Source organism: Aureobasidium subglaciale (assembly GCF_000721755.1).
Source record: "Aureobasidium subglaciale EXF-2481 unplaced genomic scaffold scaffold_10, whole genome shotgun sequence".
Lineage (NCBI taxonomy): Eukaryota > Fungi > Ascomycota > Dothideomycetes > Dothideales > Saccotheciaceae > Aureobasidium > Aureobasidium subglaciale.
Genome location: NW_013566985.1, coordinates 159,803 through 179,236, shown reverse-complemented (window position 1 = coordinate 179,236; position 19,434 = coordinate 159,803). Strand labels below are relative to the sequence as shown.

At 49.1% G+C, this 19,434-nt stretch overlaps 8 protein-coding genes across 8 annotated transcripts; 4 read left to right on the top strand and 4 right to left on the bottom strand.

The window, feature by feature from the left end:
• Positions 1 to 197: 197 nt before the first annotated feature.
• AUEXF2481DRAFT_46972 (uncharacterized protein) lies at positions 198 to 3,265 on the top strand (the record flags this gene model as incomplete). The annotated part of the gene is made up of 3 exons (XM_013488440.1): positions 198 to 403; positions 465 to 2,664; positions 2,879 to 3,265. 3 exons carry the CDS (start codon positions 198 to 200, stop codon positions 3,263 to 3,265), a joined length of 2,793 nt encoding a protein of 930 aa, XP_013343894.1.
• A 2,038-nt stretch (positions 3,266 to 5,303) lies between these two features.
• AUEXF2481DRAFT_4911 (uncharacterized protein) lies at positions 5,304 to 5,846 on the bottom strand (the record flags this gene model as incomplete). Its single annotated transcript, XM_013488262.1, has 2 exons — positions 5,304 to 5,484; positions 5,536 to 5,846. The coding sequence occupies 2 exons, from the start codon at positions 5,844 to 5,846 to the stop codon at positions 5,304 to 5,306; spliced, it is 492 nt and encodes a 163-aa protein (XP_013343716.1).
• An 898-nt stretch (positions 5,847 to 6,744) lies between these two features.
• AUEXF2481DRAFT_39840 (uncharacterized protein) lies at positions 6,745 to 7,181 on the bottom strand. The gene has a single exon (XM_013488388.1). It carries the CDS (start codon positions 7,152 to 7,154, stop codon positions 6,927 to 6,929), a length of 228 nt encoding a protein of 75 aa, XP_013343842.1. The 5' UTR covers positions 7,155 to 7,181; the 3' UTR covers positions 6,745 to 6,926.
• Positions 7,182 to 7,864: 683 nt separating this feature from the next.
• On the top strand, positions 7,865 to 8,425 carry AUEXF2481DRAFT_29379 (uncharacterized protein; the record flags this gene model as incomplete). Its single annotated transcript, XM_013488326.1, has 1 exon — positions 7,865 to 8,425. The coding sequence occupies one exon, from the start codon at positions 7,865 to 7,867 to the stop codon at positions 8,423 to 8,425; it is 561 nt and encodes a 186-aa protein (XP_013343780.1).
• Positions 8,426 to 9,379: 954 nt separating this feature from the next.
• Positions 9,380 to 10,702, bottom strand: AUEXF2481DRAFT_46971 (uncharacterized protein; the record flags this gene model as incomplete). Its single annotated transcript, XM_013488439.1, has 1 exon — positions 9,380 to 10,702. The coding sequence occupies one exon, from the start codon at positions 10,700 to 10,702 to the stop codon at positions 9,380 to 9,382; it is 1,323 nt and encodes a 440-aa protein (XP_013343893.1).
• Positions 10,703 to 11,409: 707 nt separating this feature from the next.
• On the top strand, positions 11,410 to 13,320 carry AUEXF2481DRAFT_65486 (uncharacterized protein; the record flags this gene model as incomplete). Its single annotated transcript, XM_013488452.1, has 2 exons — positions 11,410 to 11,682; positions 11,734 to 13,320. The coding sequence occupies 2 exons, from the start codon at positions 11,410 to 11,412 to the stop codon at positions 13,318 to 13,320; spliced, it is 1,860 nt and encodes a 619-aa protein (XP_013343906.1).
• Positions 13,321 to 13,708: 388 nt separating this feature from the next.
• Positions 13,709 to 17,477, top strand: AUEXF2481DRAFT_97605 (uncharacterized protein; the record flags this gene model as incomplete). The annotated part of the gene is given in 12 exon segments (XM_013488514.1): positions 13,709 to 13,861; positions 13,913 to 14,098; positions 14,152 to 14,630; positions 14,686 to 14,991; positions 15,040 to 15,077; positions 15,515 to 15,736; positions 15,790 to 15,843; positions 15,897 to 16,230; positions 16,281 to 16,408; positions 16,456 to 16,823; positions 16,908 to 17,222; positions 17,242 to 17,477. 12 exon segments carry the CDS (start codon positions 13,825 to 13,827, stop codon positions 17,475 to 17,477), a joined length of 2,703 nt encoding a protein of 900 aa, XP_013343968.1. The 5' UTR covers positions 13,709 to 13,824.
• Positions 17,478 to 17,579: 102 nt separating this feature from the next.
• On the bottom strand, positions 17,580 to 19,298 carry AUEXF2481DRAFT_213447 (uncharacterized protein). Its single transcript, XM_013488513.1, has 3 exons — positions 18,897 to 19,298; positions 18,149 to 18,844; positions 17,580 to 18,092 (listed from the first exon to the last, which is right to left on the bottom strand). The coding sequence occupies exons 1-3, from the start codon at positions 19,049 to 19,051 to the stop codon at positions 17,759 to 17,761; spliced, it is 1,185 nt and encodes a 394-aa protein (XP_013343967.1). The 5' UTR covers positions 19,052 to 19,298; the 3' UTR covers positions 17,580 to 17,758.
• Between the last annotated feature and the right edge of the window lie 136 nt (positions 19,299 to 19,434).

The following is a 19,434-nucleotide window of genomic DNA, read 5'->3' as shown; positions in this document are numbered from 1 at the left end:
CAATTCCATCATAAAATCGGTCATTGACCGTTTCCGCGTTCGGCTTGGCAGTTGCAGAGCTCGAGATCCGGCAAGCCACAATCGACCGATGGGTCCGGCCACGGTCGGCAAGATCTCGATCAGGTGAAAACAACATCTCGCGAGAGCCACGTTTGGGCGCGCGACGTCCCGCCAGACTCTCCTTTGACAGACATGACATGGAAAGAGACGGTATCCCACTCGGGCCTGCATCTCCAGATGGAGTAGACTGGACCCAGGATATTCCAGATAGTGATCATGCCCGCTTCTTCAGATCTTTCCCGTGGCATTACACGTCGCTTGGCCCTGTCGAGTCTTGGGGAGTCACACTTCGTCTCTATACGTACCAAGTCTTTGCTGACAATCGTCCCGGTTGCATTTATTGGTGAGTACAAAGCTTGCAATGTCATTCTCTACGCGCATGAACCACATTGACGTGACATCAGGGGTCCGGACAAAATCGCAATCTACAATGAAGCTTTCGTTGAAGCTGCCGGACGCTCTCACCCTTTCCTGATGGGACACGGTTTTGCAGAGGTATACCCAGAGATCGTGGACAACATCATGCCCGTCTTTGATATGGCAACGCAAACGAAGAAAGCTGTCCCAGTAGTGGAGATTCCTCTGATGGTCAAGCGAAATAACTTTCTCGAGGAGACATTTTTTACTGGCAACTTCAATCCTCTTCGCGGAGACGACGGACGAGTCCAGGGATTTTACAACTCATTGGCCGAGGTCACCAGACAGAAAATTACTGACCGCCGACGAAACATGCTGAATTTGATTGCTGCTCTTCCGGAAGGCTGTACCTCTGACACTATTGGGTCTCATCTTATCAGTTGTTTCCGCACGAATCCATTGGACGTCCCCCTGGCTTTAGTCTGGTCGTCGGAAAATCACAGCGCACCTTCGACCAAAGGTTCTCAGAAAATCAAATTATCTGGAAGCATTGGAATACCGGAAGACCACAAACTTGCCGAAGGGCAAGGATCTCTCGATAGCGAGGAGGGCATCTACCCCCTCCTGCAGGCGGCAAGGGACCATCCGGTCACATCGCCATGCGGGCCAGAATTTGACGGAGTGCAATGGCAGGGCTTCGAAGAACCATCACAACACATCTGCGCTATACCATTGTCGAACGCTGGCCGCCCGTATGGCTTCTTGATGATCGGAACCAATCCAAGGAGGCCGATCGATGACGACCACGAACAATTTATGCGCGATCTTTCGTCACAGCTGTCCTCGTCTATAGGCTTCCTAATATCCACAGAGGAGTCGACAGCACGCCAGTCCCGTCTGGAAACTAAGTTGGCTGCTAGTGAACACCATATGAGATACATGGCCGACCATCTGGACATTGGCCTTGAACATCTAAGTCTGGACGGGAACGTCCTGTGGGCCAACGAACACTACTTCAAAATCATTGGGCAGGAGCCCACGTCTGGATTTTCAGAGCTGCATCTGCCTTTCAAAGCTCATGTCTTGGAAGAAGATCAAGCAAAGATATTTGCCGCATGGGAGGCGGTAGCAGCAGGTGCCCCAACCTACACAACTGAGTTCCGGATGAACAGACTGTGGACTCCACCACTCGGACCTCCCATACCCGCGACTGTACTCATCTCGGCTGTTCCATACAAGGAGGACGGAGAGATCAAGTCCGTTATGGCTTGTATGACGGAGGTGAGCCGTCTGAAGTGGGCCGAAGCATGGCAAGCTCGCGCTGCCCAAGAAGCTCAAGAAGCCAAACGGCAGCAAAGTGAGTTCACCGACGCGATATCACACGAGGTCCGCAACCCTCTATCGGCTATGCTGCAATTAGCCAATGGTATTGCTGCGTCGCTGGACGATCATCAGGACTCGGACGCCACCGCGGACCACTATTTGCATATCATACAAGACAACATAGAAGCAGCCAAGACGATCATCTTTTGTGCGGACCACCAGAAAAAGATCGTGGACGATGTCCTTGTCTTGTCAAAGATGGATTTCATGCTTCTATCTTTGTCGCCAAGCCCGGTCAAGCCTCTAGATCTTGCTGAGAATGCTGTGAAGATGCTTCAGGCCAACATCACTGCGGCAGACATAGACATGAAGATTGAGGCACACAAGTCAATCGATGAGCTAGGACTCAATTGGGCACTGTGCGATCCTCTGAGGGTGACTCAAATCCTGATTAATCTTCTGTCGAACGCGATCAAGTTTACAAGGTTGGAGCGCCATCGCTGCGTGACTGTTCGATACGGAGTATCACTGGAAGAGCCAAAGGACTCAATCGGAATGGGCCTTGTTTGGGCAGATTCGAAACGCCAACACGAAGACGTCACTTTAGCAGAAGAATGGGGAGATGGCGAGCAGATCTATCTAAGTTTCTGCGTCACCGATACTGGACCAGGAATGACCGAAGAAGAACGTTGCCGACTATTTCAAAGATTCCAACAAGCAAGTCCCAAGACTTCAATCAAGTATGGAGGTAGCGGACTAGGGCTCTTCATATCCCACACACTTTCCGAGAAGCAAAATGGAAGCATGGGCGTAGTTTCAGAGCCAGGACAAGGAAGTACTTTCGCTTTCTACATCAAGGCTCGCCGCATGCCGAATCCACCCACACCGTCTTCGGAACCATCTCTCAGATTGACACAAGAACTGGTGTTTCGACAATTAGAAAACACTGAAGCTTTGAAAGTGGTACAAGATACTGCGGTCAAGGAAGAACCAAAGGCATTGCAACGGCTGAAAACACAACCCAGTCCAAAGGTTCCGCAGGAGAAAACTTCACTACCCAAGGTGGCGTACCATGTTCTGCTTGTTGAAGTAAGTTTGAATGAAAACCACATATGATCTGCGCATCTGATAATTCAAGGATAATTTAATCAATCAGGCGATCTTGAAGAAACAACTGGTGAAAGCCGGCTGCATCGTCTACGTCGCGAACCATGGACTGGAGGCACTGGAAACATTACGCCGCGCTGACGTGTGGGAAGAAGCAGCTGGTGCTGGTCACAAGCTAGATATCGTATTAATGGATCTGGAGATGCCAGTCATGGATGGTCTTTCCGCCTGCAGGGAAATTAGGTCCATGGAAGCAGCAGGCAAGTTGACGAGGCACTTGGAGGTGATTGCGATCACTGCAAACGTGCGAAAGGGACAGGTTGACCGTGCGCTGGCTGCAGGAATCGACGCGGTTATGCCGAAGCCTTTCTTGGTGTCCGATTTGCTCACAACGATCAAGGCGCGACTTGGAAGATGATATTAGAATACAGGACTCGGAATCAGGCACGAAGAGGAAGACGATCACGCGCCAGCACAACCACGTTAAAGCATCTTGTATGCGCATCTGGATAGGGGTATTTTCGATCAATCGCAGCTTCCCAAGATGTAGGCGCTTCGGCTAGCTGCAATTTGCTTCAATCGATCGTAGGCGGCGGCCACGGCTTGGTAACCACCTCTGCGTATCACTTTCCGGACCAGTGAATTTCCACCCACTTCCGAAGATAAAAACGGACGCTGTGTTCTTTCACAGAGGAAACATTCTCTTCGCAACACCTCCATCACATCATGGATATTGGGTCATTTCGTATCATCCAGTTGATGCTTGCAGACGAAACACCTGTCAGCGCAGACAATATCATCGGTCGTGGAATTGATGGCTTTGTATTCAGGAATGGTCCTTCGTCTGTCATGAAAATTCCCACGTTGAACGCGACCAAGCTCCTGGATGGATCTCTAGAGCCTGACAAGGACTACGTTTGGCTGATCAACAGTTTGGATGTCGAGAAAGAAGTGTACCGCCGCTTATAAGGCGTGAGCAACATCGCCAAATGTTTGAAAATCACGACAAATGGAATGGAGCTTGAGTACTACAGCAAAGGAGATCTTGAAGAGCACGTTTGACTCAAGCCCCCTCCTCCGTGGAGCAAAAGATTCACCGGATCTTGCAAGTGGTTGACTTTGTCGCGACTTGTCAAAATGAGAAAGTGCTGCGGTTTGATATCGCATTGCGCAATCTATTGCTCGCAGACGACGACAGCATTCGCGCAATCGACTTTGCAAACAGCGCAGCAGCTCCACTAGATGCAATCTCAGCACCACGGAAGGGGATGGCTATACAGCTAGAGTGGAGGTGCTGCATGTCGCCAATGTCATATACTCAATCTCGAAATGGACAAAGTACCAAACAGATTGTGTGTACGAGTCTGAATGGCGATCTTTTGAATCCTCTCCTTGTACGGAGGGGCTCGAGCTTGGCCCTGTCATAGCCAATACATGGAAGCGCCAGTATAACCGTATTGCCGAATTACGAGATGCCATTTTGTCTACCGCAAGACCCGAAGACAGTCTACTCATTACATGAAACTCCTCCATACACCAGACAGATGTGGGGATGTCAATCTCAGCAGACGGTTAGATCAAATCTAGTCGCTAACAAGTTCTGTTTATAAGACCCAATACACTTATTTACACATTATCCTTTGATATGATACACAATACCCACTTCCTTACCCAGCCACTTGTCCCTCAACCAACACATGTGCTTATGAATATTCTGGCCATGCTTCCACGTCTTGACACCCACTCTCATCTCCACTTTCCCTCTCTTGAGCTGAAGATCTATCAAGCCATTATGAAGCTTGGAATCTGCTTCTGGCTTATCCCTCTCCATCTTTCTGAATCTGTCAAGTAGACGCGTCTGTGCGGAGATGGAGCGATGATCGAAAAAGCTAGAAGGGCATGGTTGGGTTTCCAACCACTCTCGGAAGCGGTAATATTTATATGCTGCTGCTTCTTGGATATTGGCAGGGCCTAGAGTTGCTAGAGCTGCTGTTGTTAGGGCGGCAGGTTGGCGTGATGTTCTTTGTCGGAGGAGGATGGTGGGTCCGCTGTGGTATTTGTTGGGGCTTGTTCTGGTCTTGATGGCATTTCACGGTGCTGACTTTTTGTATGGTGGAGGTTGAGAGGATTGGTTATTGTAGGAGTTGGGCCTTTTTGGGTCCCTGTCGAGTTTTGCGGATTTTGTAGGCTCGTATTGTGCAGGAGGCTTCGAGAGACCAGCCTCGATATGTTCTGTGATTGTGTCTAATAGCGAGTGGTTTTATCAGGGTAGTGTAAGTCCGTCATAGCTGAGCAAATTTCCTGTCTAGGAGGTTCTAGAGTGTAGAGGATGTATGAATTAGCGACGCGAAATTATACTGGTTGATAGTCGAGTCATCGTATACATGACTCTCTGGTTTCGAAAATGAGTATTTGAGAACAACGAGTGTCTTTTATTTTCGTGACTCAGCGACGCTCTACTCATCCATCAACTCTCCAGTGCGCAGAATCTTGTATGACAAGATATCATCTGGCTTATTGAACCAACTGTGTTTATGCTCCGCAAAACTCTCCATCTCAGGCTTTGGGATAACAGGCATCATGCCCATCTTGATAATCGCCTTACCAGGCAGCATATCAACTTTCGACATCACTGGGCTTGTTCTTCCATCAGCAAACGCCTCCATTATCGCATCATCAGCAACTCACTTTCCATCCACAGAGCAGAAGTACCTGTATACCGGATTTCCACTATTCGTAGCTTTATCCTCATAAATCTTCATCGTCCCATCACGGTCTTTGATGTCGACTTTTTCTTCTTCCATGATGAGATTTGCAGATACGACAGAGCCAGAGGTTTTGCGGCAGTTTGCGCAGTGACAGAGGTGACCGCGTGGTTTTGTGAAGAGTTCGTTGTCGTTTATTGTTACTGTTATGCTGCCGCAGAGGCAGCTGCCGGTTAATGAGTCCTTGAAGTAGGAGAGATCATGTCGTTTTGGGTCGCCTGTTAGTTCTGGCATGATGCAATTACAAGATGTGTAGGTGTTGAGAAGGCTGGGATTGGTCGTTGCGAAAGTGTGTCTGGAGTGGTATGCTCGGATATATCGCTCTCCAAGACCCCGCCGCAATTGCCGTCAGCCCCGCAGAAGGGGATGACTAAGTTTCGCAGTCATGGATGGGAGTCAACCATGGCAGGAACGTCGATGAAAAATGAAGATCTTCCGTTCTTCACGCGGTTGACGCATAGGAAAATATGCTGTAGCGCATCGTCGCAAGCATGAAAGCTTGACCTTCTTGTGCAGACGCGCCTCCCATTCTCGGCTGTTAACCCGTGCATGTAGCGCACACTTTCTCTCAAGACGTGTGATTGGAGAACCCCAGTCGTCTACTCACGTAAGGGTAGACTCGTTCCGAACCTATAGTCGACACCCATGAAAGTTGCTCATCTTAAAATCATGCCGAGAAAAGAACAAAGGTAATGGAGTCCAGCAGACCGCTTCGTCAAGGCGGTGAAATTCTGCCAGCTCTTGTTCTGCGAGCTGTTTATCACCTAATAGTGATAACTCACATACGGTTGTTTTCTGACTATGAACATTAGTATGGCGTGACGGCGATATCGTAGATTCATTGCCTGGAGAGCATCGACTGTTATGAGCTTAATGCAGAAATCAGCAAGATATCTTTAGGTTATGCTTTCTTTGTCTGCTAAATTTGTCACTTGCTTCTAGTCATCGGAGAACACCCTACGTCTCGAAGTCAGCAAAACAGATGACAGTCTTAAGAAAAAACATGTACGAAGCTTGCAATCGGCATGCCAGAGTATATGCTGCTTCGTACCTTGCTCGATTCGTGTTATTCTAAGTCGACTAATGATGGTCACTTTTTAAGCTGTAAGATCGACAGAGATGTACATAGCTATACCGGCAAACCTGCTTTCTAATTCCCCTTCCTATGATCCGTTAAGATCCTCCGCTATCTTCGAGTAGCTAGAATCCTTTAGAGTGAAACGTTGTACCTATAATAGGCCGCGAAAAATCCTTCCTATTACTAGGCATAAAGGGTGGCTTTCTAGTCTATCTTTCTAGCCTATTTGTTTTAAACTAGAGGAAGCATTTCTGTAGAGCCGTCGCGTCCATTTCTCCGACTATTTTCTTAAGTACGTTACGGTCGATCTTCCTAGAAGGCAGTCTCGGCAAGTCATCTGACATGATAACATACTTGGGCATCATACAAGAGAGGAGATCTGTCAGACCTGCCTCGATGCTCTTGCCATCGTGACCCTCGTCTTTAGCATGGGTGGCCGCTGATATGAAGACGCAAAATGCCATCAAGACCGGCCGTGTATGGATTTCGACCAGACTGACCGCTGTTTCGTGGATAATGCCTATCCGTATAAGGGCATGTTCGATCTCGCCAATCTCTACGCGATGCCCGTTAATCTTGATCTAATTATACTTACGGCCGAAGAAACTTGATTTCTCCATCTGGCTTGCTGTCAGTACCTATCATCGGGTGGTCCCCTAGGCGTATAATCCTTCTACATTTACGCACGAAACCGTGGAGAAGTCCGCGAAATTTTGCGGATAAGAGCTTTGACGCGCCATCTGCACTCTTTCCTTACGCGCGGAATGACCGTTGGCTTGTAAGTAGGTCGCTCGTCTCGAGTACCGCTTCTTGTACAATGCCACTCGGCGAATTTATTGTGGATAACTTGCCAAACAGAGAGAATCGTGCTTGGTATCAATAACGGTGTTTTATCGAAAGCTTCGCGGATACTCGACCTTATCAGTATTTCAGCCAGAACTCCGATCATCACAAAGCTTGATATGGGCTTCTGAAAATCCATGGGGTTGCATTCGAGAGCTAGTAAGAAGCGCGGATGCGAACTGCTCGTATCTTGAACGTGATAGCTGATCAACGGTAGAACATATCTGCGTCATCTTGACACAGCTCGTGCTATATAAATGGCTTGTTGGCCCAATAAAGTCCATGTCAGTTCTCCACTGTCTTTTCATATACCAAACTATATGCTTACACCATGCGCTACAATATAGTCATATATCTCTTTACTATAGCGACATCCGTCATGGCTCTTACTCCCAACTCAACCGTGGATTATGACACAGTACGAGCAGAGATGAAGAGGTTGCTTACGCCCGACGAGCGACTGAATTATCGTGGCGTCACGAAGTCCGCAATGACCGGGCTCAAGTACGACCAGCTGTTTGGCGTGAGCACCGCCGAAGAGTTGATCACTGCCGAGATCTATGGCCGACGGGCCCGACCGTCGGACGATGTCGAAAACCTGTACCTCTTCTCTGTGGGCCATGGTCTGGTAGCTAGGTTCAACATGGCATACCAGCAGCAATCTCTCGAATCTGAGTCAGAGCAAGACAAAGCCTTTCGTGACGCCTACGCACCAAATCGAATTACCATCCAGGAAATGCACGACCAATACCTCAACATGCAAAGGCCAGAGTCACCGGAAGACAAGACATATGTTGAGGAGTATCTGAGCCAAGTGGCTACTGATACTGTTGCGTGGTGGAACGGAGTGATCGATGGATCTCAGATCAAAGTAGACTTGGCCTCCCACTGACAGAGGGAAATATAGAATGGAACGCAGACGGTGTCTAGGGCTACAGAGGCCAACACATACGGTCGCGATATAACCGAGGGTGCAAGGTTCACGCCAGACGATCGCGTGAGGTACAGAGCTGTCAGCGTTGACTGGCACGTGTATCTCCAATTCACCAGTATTCAGTCCACGAAATCCTGACCTAGACAACAAGGGACTTGCTACAGAGCACCGCCTGATCAAAGCGCGCAACAAGGCCCGTTGGCCAAGCATGGCAGGTGCAGACATGCGTCAAGAATTACGTATCTTCACCAGCAATCCGAAAGCAGAGTTTAGGCCTGTCCAGGAGGAAGCTCTACGGCCATCTTCAAACAGACACCGCGTGTTTTGGCAATCATGGCGACAAGATCTGGCAAATCATCTCTATTCACTCTGCCAGCCATGCATCCACAAGCAGGCACAACTATAGACAACAACCTTTGTGAATGATGAGAACACAGTTGACAGCTGTTGAGATGGTCGGATAATTTCTCACTGAGATATTGATCTGACCTTGCTCGAGCACAGTGATCATGATCTCGAATTTAATCATGCCGTCTCACAGCATCCGTTCAGAGAGAGCCTCTGATGAAGCCTCAAGACCTCCATCTCGACGATGCAAGATAGGTGCAGAAACTACGCGAGTCAGCTCGGAGCGTGTGACTTATCTCCATACCATGCTGCCACAGATATGCGCTTTCTCAATGCTGTATCCTGACCTGATATACCAAGGTACGTACGTGTACTGAGGCAGTCGTGACATGGATTCGTGAGGAACAGGGTCATCCGAAGCCTCCACCATCACGACCAACACAGGATCAGCTTGAGCTTCAGTGCTCGTGTTGTAGCGACATGGTAGCCTCTGAGGCAGATTGTATACTGCTATTCTATGGCTAGTTGGAGACCAAGCTCCACTCGCACTCCAATCCGGATCGATCAAGAGAAGTACCTCCAACTCGGATCGTCTTCGCCATGCACATTCTCACTCGTGTCAGCCATATGCACACCTCCTCGCTGACTGTGAGCTTTATTCCTTCTTCGGTTTTCCATCTTCATCCACATACCGAGCCATAAAGTGCATGCAATGCATGTCACGTTGCAAGCCGCTGTCGTGATCAGCGTTGGTCTGTAAGCAGGAGCATATTCTGTTCGGAATGTGGCGGTACTCAGGATACCCGACAGATTGCCCAGACCGACTAAGAGGCCTGTAGTAGCTGCCCGAGAGCTCTCATTGACGTTATTGTTGTTGTGCCACGAGTGTACCAAGCAAGAAGGAATGTATGCACCTGAGCAGAGTAGAAAGCATGCAAAGTATGCCACCGCCTTGTTGTCCACAACATCAATAGCAGTGAGGATTATCAGGCCCGTGAGTGAGATGCATAGAGCCAGAACAATGTGCAAACTTCTCTCACGAAAGTAGTCTGAAGATTTGGTGATGCACAATAAGACAACAAAGCCAACACTATTAGGTGCAACCGTCCACAGGTTGGTCTTGACAGCCGAAAACCCCAAGCGTGCAACAATCTGAGGCAAGAAAGTTGCAGTGGTGGTGAACGCCACGGAGTAGGTGAACGAGATTATGCACCACAAGGCGAACTTCCAGTTATTCCATGTCCGAAAACAGTCTTTGAGATTGAATTCGGTTCCAACTTCAGATGAGCCATCACGAAGCATACGGAGCCTTGCTGCGAGCTTCTCCGTGTCGTCAAGAAACCAGGCAGATTCCGGAGTGGCTGGTAACCAGAAGAATCCAACAAGCGCCACCATACAGGTCAAAGATCCCTCAATAACAAATAAAAGTTGCCATCCCTGGACATGACTGCTGTGGACCTGGAACACACCATACGAGATTAAGCCCGAAAAGGCCGAAGCGAGGAGAGCAGATCCAAAAAAGATGGCGATTCGAAATCCGAGCTCTCCACGTGCGTAGAAGAGCGAAAGATAGAACACGGCTCCAGCAAAGAAGCCAGCTTCGAATACTGCCAAAACCAATCTGAGAGCTAGAAGACCACCGAAATTCTTTGCGGCGGATTGAACCAGTGCCATCGCTCCCCAACCGAGCATCAGTGCAGGCAACATGACGCGACCGGAGAAGCGTTTCGTGAGCATGTTCAAAGGTAGATCGCACAAGCCGTTGGGTATGTAGAAAAGCAGTAGCAGCAGTGAATACTGGTTGCCTGTGAAGTGCAAGTCGATATCGATACCGTCTGTCTTCGCATTGCCGAGATTGCTTCGATCTACCGAATTGAAAAAGTACATCAGAGAGAGAAATGGAAGTAGATAGCAGTCCATTTTCCAGACATATGCTCTCTCAGAGGCTGCGTCCACTAGTCGAATGTCGCCCGAGGTATCTTTTTGATCGACTGGAACGATGATCGAATCATGCTTGGTCGTTTTTTCCATGGTGATATGCTGTGCTGTGTGACTACTTACACTACTAGATTCACTCTTGCGAGCTTCATATTATACTACATTGCGCAACCCGACATGCCCACTCTTGTGCCTCGCAGCGTGAGGCACTGGAACTGATATCTGTACATACATAGATGTTTCCGTCGAATGGGAGTTGTCGAGCGGACGAAGGATGCATTGCACTTATCATGCTATCTTCACCTGCTGGCATTCTGGGAAAAAGGGTTGAATGGCCGCATCAATGCGTCTCGAATTTAGCGCTATCTCGGCAAAGAGACCTTCCGTAGATTTGCCGGAGCTTATCAAAAGTGGGGGAAGTTGCGGGCAAGCTTCCTGCCCTATGCGACTCAACTCGTCAAACCACTGCACCGCTCGAGCAGCAATGGTCCAACAGCAATGGGGCCTAGCTCGAGTATGACATCCTTGTACTTCCCAAGCTGCGATCATATCACAGCTCTCGTACCCTTGAAAGCTATTCTGGATTCTCTGTTGCCTGATACCGATCGCAATCAATTAATCGCCTCACCTTACGTTGCTACTTTATCGCATTCTCCATGTCGCCTACTCATGTAATCGAGGGTCTGGAAGTTGATGGGATATCTGGTCAAGATGTTGTAGTCGTCGGAGCAGGCCCCGCTGGACTTATGCTGGCTGCCAATCTAGTCCGTTTTGGCGTCAAGACAACCATTCTTGACGACAGAGCGGACAAGACTTCTACTGGTCGAGCAGACGGATTGCAGCCAAAATCGATTGAGACTTTGAAACAGATGCGTCTTGCCGACCCATTGCTGCAGCGAGGTGTTCGAATCCACGACATCTGTTTCTGGGTAAGTGCTTTATCAACGAAGATACCTTACAACCGCTGATGCTCTGTACAGAGCTCTGATAAAGATACACCTCTGAAGAGGACAGAGCGAACAGAGCATTTTCCTTCCATGGTAGATCTTCTGGACCCGTACATCCTTCTCGTCCATCAAGGCATGGTAGAAGACATCTTTCTGCAAGACTTGAAGACCAGAGGGGTTGAGGTCACCAGAAGTTCTCCTTTTGTGAAGTACAGAAATCATGGATCTGGAATAGCCCTCGATGTGTTCAGCCGCTCGGCCACAATTGGAAAAGAGCGACTCTGGCAGTCAAAATATCTAGTTGGTTGCGACGGCGCACACTCACAAGTCCGCAAAGCTATCCCTGATATCAGAGCTGAGGGTTCATCTTCCGAAGCTATCTGGGGTGTGCTGGACGGTATTATAGAAACAGACTTCCCTGATCTCTGGAGCAAGGTCGTTGTCTACTCAGAAGAGGCTGGTAACGTTCTTTGCATTCCGCGCGAGCGTAATTTGACGCGACTCTACATCGAGCTCCGACCCGAGTCGGATGCGCCTATTGACAAGGAAAAGGCGACTCAGGAGTTTGTCATAGATAGGGCGAGACAAATTCTGGCGCCCTACAGCCTATCATGGGAGAGTGTTGAGTGGTTCGGCATCTACCAGATTGGCCAGCGAGTCGCAAATAAGTTCACAGATGACGCCAGACGTGTCTTTATTGCCGGCGACGCGAGTCACACACACTCTCCTAAAGCGGCGCAGGGTATGAATACTTCAATGCACGACTCCCTTAACCTGGCCTGGAAACTCAATCTCGCCGTCCGTGGACTCGCCAAACCATCCTTACTGGAAACTTATGAACTTGAACGCCGCAAAATCGCCCAGGATCTGATCAACTTCGACTATGAGCATGCTAATGCATTCCACGACGGAGACGCAAAGGCTCTCGCACGCAATTTCTTGACCAACGTTCGCTTCATCTCAGGAGTAGGGGTTGAATATGGTGCCAACCCCCTGAACCGCGTTACTGACACACCTGGCGGCGCGAAGCCAGGCAGTCTGCTACCACCAGCAAAACTCACTCGCTACATCGATGCAAATCCTGTAGATGCTCAGCTTGACATCCCAATGCTGGGGCAGTTTCGGACTTACTTCGTATGCAAAGACGTTCATCGGTCGAAAGACTTCATGAAATCTGTCTGCGCACATGTCTCATCCTCCGACTCAGTCCTAGGTCGGGCTTCTGAGGCACTTGAAGCTTCGTACCAAGATCAAGCTCCGGCGCCTACTGAATCAGATTCTTACATCCAACCTCAGCGCTACGTTGCCAGCAGCCGTCTTTCGACCTTTTGCCTCATTACAACCACATCGAAACCAGACTTTGAAATAGCTGATCTCCCTGAGGTGCTCCAAGCTAGCAAGTGGACGGTATACTTGGACAATGTGCCTCAACAAGATACTCGCGGTCAGCATTGTATCGACAAGTGGACGGGTGCTCTCGAGGATGAACAAATTGCTCTGTTAGTCGTAAGACCTGACGGATATGTTGGTGCTATGAAGTCGTGGCCAAGCAGCACAGAAAGTAGTGCGCAAGCTTCAGCATGGTTGGATGACTACTACGGAAGTTTCCTTGTCTGTTAAGCTATCAAAAAGATGTAAACTGTTAGTCTTGATTCTACCATGCTCTTGAACAACATGATCATACACCTGCAATTTGCTATTGCACCTTCCAACATGACCACCTGCGACGCTCGCCTTCACCCGGTCGTCCACCTCGTGAAGAACGCTGCCTCACGCGTGTTGCAGGGAGCAATTCAGATTCAGAATCGGCCCCGCAGGGTACCAGTGGCCTCAAGTTCTGGCCCCGATACGATAAGGACATGGCGAAATAGATAAGAAGTCGCGGGATTGACTCACTGTCACTTGTCGTTGTGCTGTTTGGGGCGCATGGTGGGGAAAGTCAACCCCATCTTTGCCCGCCCGCTGATGAAGCTTGCTTACATTCGCCTATCGTACGCCGAACACCAGTCTTATACACGTGGCCGGCACTTACGATATATCCAGATGATTGGAAAGATATTCTACTGGTTTATTGTTGATTCACATATTCCTTAGCACAGGTCTGAAACTATCCAATCGTTCATCATGCCTGCTGAAGCACCACCAATCCTCGACTTCTCCGGTAAGTAAATTCGACTCTGCTCTCACTGGTGATGCTGATCTATATGTATAGTCTTCTATGGCGATGACGAAGCCGCAAAATTAGAGCTCACAGCAGCAGTCAAGAAGTGCTGTCTACACAATGGCTTCTTCCAAATTATTGGTCACAGAGTACCTTTAGAACTACAAGAAAAAGTACTCGAATGGGTGAAGAACTTCTTCGCACAGCCTCAAGAAGAGAAGGACAGAGTTCACAAAGGTGTGTCTCTCTTTCAATTCCGACCCGGCGATTCCATGACTGACTTGTGCCAGACTCCAACACTTGGAATCGTGGATACGAACGCATTGGATCACAAATACTAGAGCTGGGAACCAACCCAGATCTCAAGGAAGGCTACTTCATAGGGGAGGAGATATCTACCGACCACCCATACTTTCTGGGCAGAAAGTTGAACAGTGGACCGAATGTCTGGCCTGAGACTATGCTCGAGGTTGACGATTTCCGTGCGACGTCCATGGAGTACTACAGTCAGATGCATGCATTGGCAAGAGATGTACTGGCTGTCATTGCTCAGACACTTGATCTCAAGGACGACTATTTCAGAGAGTTCACCACTGGCGCCGTTGCGACACTCCGTTACCTTCATTATCCTCCACAACCCGCAGATTCTGACGAGAAGCTGGCAAGAGGTATCGGAGCCCACACTGATTTCGGATCGGTCACTTTGCTTATGCAAGGAGATGTTGATGGCTTGCAGGTGTACGATAAAGAGCACAACGAATGGCTCGATGTGAGTTACACCTGCTGTAAGATTAAATCACTATGCATCACTAACAACGCGACAGGTTGTCCCCGTCAAGGGTGCTTACGTGGTCAATCTGGGTAACATGTTCATGCGATGGGCCAATGACAGATACATATCCAACCTCCACCGCGTTATCAACAAGTCAGGCAAGGAGCGCTACTCGGTACCATTCTTCTACAGCGGCAATCCAGACTACGTCATTGACTGTCTACCAAACTGCCGAGAGGAAGGACAGGCACCAAAGTACCCTCCGACTACTGTGATGGATTGTGTTGGTGGTAGCTACAAGGCTAGTTATGGTGCTGCGAAGGTGTTCAAGGAGCAGCCAAAGACAGCTTTAGAGACCGTCAACGGTGCTCCTTCTGTGCTCGCTTCCTGAGAAGGATGAGATAAGATGAACATTGTATCAAGCTTCTCTTCATACATCTACTAGTGATACTTTTAGAGAACGTTCTTCAGATTAAAGAGCCAATACTACATCGAGATTAGTCTTAGCCAAGTTTGCTCGCAGACAGTGCATCAACACCATTCCGTCTAAGAGCATCTCGAATGTACCCTAATTTTGGAATCGTTGTCAACCATGACGGTATCCGAAGGAGTCTTATCGAACAACGTTGCATGCGATATGTGGTAGAATCCATTACAGATATCCCCAGAGAAGGGCACTATCAGTCGACGCCACTCAAAGACTAAACCCCCACCCTTCGTTCAGCTGCCGAGTCCTTTTTGACCACTCTGAGTACCCTAGCACGATACTAAGCATTACATCTGATAAGTCGCTTGACCATACATGATATATGTGTCCCTCAACATAAGTATACCATTGATTGACCATAAAGCTCCTTGATGTTCTTCGCGATCTCAAGAAGTTACACCATTCAAGCCCAACTCATACATACCAAGATGGACTACGAAAAGAAGAATGTCTCCTCCTCAGCAGGGGAGAACATGTCTCCTGAGACAGAGATTGGTACCGTGGTCGACATTGGCGATGAGCGCACTCGCGAGTTCTATGGCAGCTCCATCTCGGACAGCTACCGCATGAAGTCGGAGATTGTCAACCAGTGCATGGAAGAGATTGGTATGGGAAGGTATATTGAGAAGCGACACCTTGACATTCACACCTACTCACAAATATAACCAGATATCAATGGGAACTCTTCGTCGTCAGTGGGTTCGGCTGGATCACAGACAACTTGTGAGTCACAGACAGGCAAGGATATTACCCGCTTCGATGCTGACATCGAGAAGCTGGTCGCAAGGCATCGGTTCTATTCAACCATCCGTAGCACTCGAGTTTACTGGTGTAACAAACATTACTCTCAGCTCAGTCGCCTACTACGCTGGCTTAATCTTTGGTGCTTTCTTCTGGGGCACAAGCGCTGATCTCATCGGAAGAAAGCCAGCTTTCAACGCGACGTTGATCATTGGAGGTCTGTTTGGCACTGCTGTAGCCGGCCTGAATAACTTTACTGCTTTCTGTATCTTCTGGACAATCATTGGCACGGCAGCTGGTGGCAATGTGCCTGTCGACTCGATGATCTTTCTCGAGTTTGTACCTGGCTCGCACCAGTATCTGCTTACTGTATGCTCATACAACCTAAAGAAGGCGCTCCTTGTACTAACTCTTATCAGGCTCTCAGTAGTTGGTGGATGCTTGGGCAGGTCATTGTGTCGTTGCTCTCTTGGGTCTTCCTGGCAAATTTCTCTTGCCCGACCGACTCCACCCCTGCGACTTGCAAAAGGAGTGATAACATGGGATGGTAAGCCAGTGGAAACCATAGAACAAGGCTCTTACTGACCTCACTAGGCGCTACACAATGATCACCCTGGGAGCAATGACCCTTGTATTCGCCTTCGTCCGTATCGCCATCTTCAAGATGCCCGAATCTCCTCGCTACCTCATCTCCAAAGGACGAGATGCCGAAGCGGTTGACGCCGTCAACTACATCGCCCGCCGGAACAAGAAGCCTGAACCACTCACTCTCGAGATGCTCCAAGAAGTCGACAGAGTCACGGGCGGGGAGATCAAAGCCGGAGCAACAACCAAGCTCACACGCAGCGCCATCATCAAGGAGAATCTCAAAGACTTCAAGTCCATCAACTATAAGAACCTGTTTGCCAATGCTCAGTTGGCTCGGCATACTAGTATCATCTGGTTGATCTGGTTGACCATTGGTAAGTCATTTCGTTACCTTGTCGATTGCCTCTATTATTCACCTCCTTTTATTCTTCGCTCTTGACTCACCATTCTTCCGACAGGCATCGCTTATCCGCTGTATTTCAATTTCATTCCCACCTACCTCGCAAAAAGGTTTACCACGAACTCTTCGCTCTCGCTCACATACCGCAACTACTGCATCCAATCCATCGTCTCAGTTTTCGGACCTCTGAGCGCTGCAGTACTCGTCAACACTCGTCTCGGGCGACGCTGGATGTTAGGAGCCTCAGCAATCGTCTCTGGTATCTTCCTCTTCGCGTACACTGCTGCGAATAACAAAGCAGGAGATCTCGCGTTCTCTTGTATCACCGGCCTTTTCGGAAACTTTAGTAAGTGCGCCTTGTATCACTTGGTCGGTTCCGTACTGATGTGGAGTAGCATACGCCATCATGTATGCTTTTACACCCGAGTCTTTCCCTGCTCCCCACAGAGGTACTGCGACTGGAACAGCTGCAACTTTGCTTCGACTTGGTGGTATCTGTGCGTCCTTGATTGGCACATACACGAACTTCAGTGTTGCTCCCATCTACGTTAGTGCTAGCCTGTGGATCGTTGTGGGAATAATTTCTTTTGCGCTGCCGTTTGAAACTCACGGCCGTGCTGCTATTTGAGCAAGAATGGGGGTTTGTGAGAGCGGAGCCCAGTGGCAACGCAGACCTATCGAGCTGGCAGGACTTGCTTCTAGTATCGATCGAGTGGTTGGGGTGCCTCAGTAGATCTCTGCATATGCTTAACCTGTTTAGATGAGAACGACTAATTCGCCGCGAGTTTCTTTCTTAATTCCAAGGGACGGCTTTCGAAGTGATCAGCTTTCAGAAATTGTGTATGTGCAATGTTCACTCGTTATTTGCAAATCATGGAGACCTGCACTAGGTGATTCATCTCCTGCTTCTCAGAGCTTTGCGATGCCAAAGCCATCTTTCTTTGCAATGCCCAAGCTGTCCTTTGTGATCTCCTTGATACTTCTCACGCCAGCCAACGTCATGGTGCGTGAAAACTCTCTCTCGAGAATGTTGACTACAGCCTCCACTCCTTTCTTACCATCGTAGCTCAGGCCCCACAGTACGGGACGGCCAATGAGCACAAGATCAGCTCCGAGTGCAAGTGCCTTGAAAATATCGCTGCCGCGTCTGACGCCTCCATCGAAGATGACAGGAATTCGTCCCGCTACGGCGTCAGCAATAGCAGGAAGAACCTCGATGGTAGCCGGAACCAAGTCCAATTGTCTAGTAGAGTTAATTTCTGTCGTCCATGCGACTAAATTCATCCTGTTCGAACTCACCTTCCTCCATGGTTGGAGACGACGATGGCATCTGCACCGTACTCTACAGCCAGCTTCGCGTCCTCTTCGGTCATGACACCTTTCAGAATGATCTTCATTGATGTTGCCTTGCGGAGCCATGGGAGTGTGTATTGCCAGGTGAGACTTGAGCTGTGCATAGTAGGTCCAGATTGCTTGACAATCTCGTTGGCCTCCTCCACTGTGTGAGCATTGAGAAAGATGCGCTCGGCAACTGGCTTCTTTGGACCTTTAGGAATGTCATAATTCCCAAGATGCATACCCTCCGGAAGTACCAAAGGTGTTTTTCTCTCGTTGATACGATTGCCAAGAACCGGCGTATCGACTGTAAGTACCAGAGCAGTATAACCAGCAGTCTCAGCACGTTTGATCAACTTCAAACTGTACTCCGGGTCTTGGGTGAGGTAAAGCTGGAACCAGAAATCCGGACCGTCGAGCTTCGAGATGTCGCATGCCTTTGCCACATCTTCGAGGCTGGTTGTTGATTGGGAAGATAAGGTCATTGACAAGCCATGGGCTGCAGCGGCCTCTGCTGTCTCGAGCTCTCCTCTAGGATGGCAGAGCTGCTGCATTGCACTGGGCGCGAATGCCACCGGGAACGGGTAGCGCTTGCCGAATACTGTTGTGCTTGTATCGATGTTCCGCACATCGATCATCACACGAGGTCTGATTAGGAGTCTGCATTTTGTTAGGCAACTACACATGGTCGGCAGCTTTCACTTGAGATTACCGGTCAAACATGTAGAGATTTCTAGCCAGCGCCTTCTGCTCATCTGCACCGCAACTGTAGTAGTCGTAGACATTCTTCGGCAATCTTGTTTTGGCGATTTCCTCGATCTCTGTCACAGTGATTGGGACCGTCGAGGATGCTGGCTTCTGGCTCATGATGGAAACTTCGGTGAGTTTGGAAAGGTCTTTGACGTGAGGGACTTCGTGTCGTGTAAATCGAAAGATTGTTGACGATGGCGTCGACAGCGCGGTCGGCGAAGCTGTCGCTCACTTCAAACCCCCACTCTTCGCGGCGAGTCAGCGGAGTGAACGACCCTATTGCTCTACAATTATCTCCTCTCTGCCCAGTGAAGTGAAGATTGGAAGACGACATGAAATAAAATCGCCAGATGACGAGGTTCAATGATGATTTTGAAATCGCACAGCGTTGATGGCATTCGAATTCATTATGTGAATTCGTGACAGGGTGACGTTCTCCAACCACCTCGGCTAAACGTAACAATCATCCCGCGTTCTTCACCGATCATCTTTTCTCGCGA

Coding starts and splice junctions, on each gene's coding strand:
- AUEXF2481DRAFT_39840 (XM_013488388.1), bottom strand. CDS start 7,154: ATGGCATTTTGCGTCTTCATATCAGCGGCCACCCATGCTAAAGACGAG.
- AUEXF2481DRAFT_213447 (XM_013488513.1), bottom strand. CDS start 19,051: ATGAGCCAGAAGCCAGCATCCTCGACGGTCCCAATCACTGTGACAGAG. Junction 18,845..18,896: donor AATCTCTACATGTTTGACCG/GTAATCTCAAGT, acceptor AACAAAATGCAG/ACTCCTAATCAGACCTCGTG. Junction 18,093..18,148: donor GTCTCCAACCATGGAGGAAG/GTGAGTTCGAAC, acceptor TAACTCTACTAG/ACAATTGGACTTGGTTCCGG.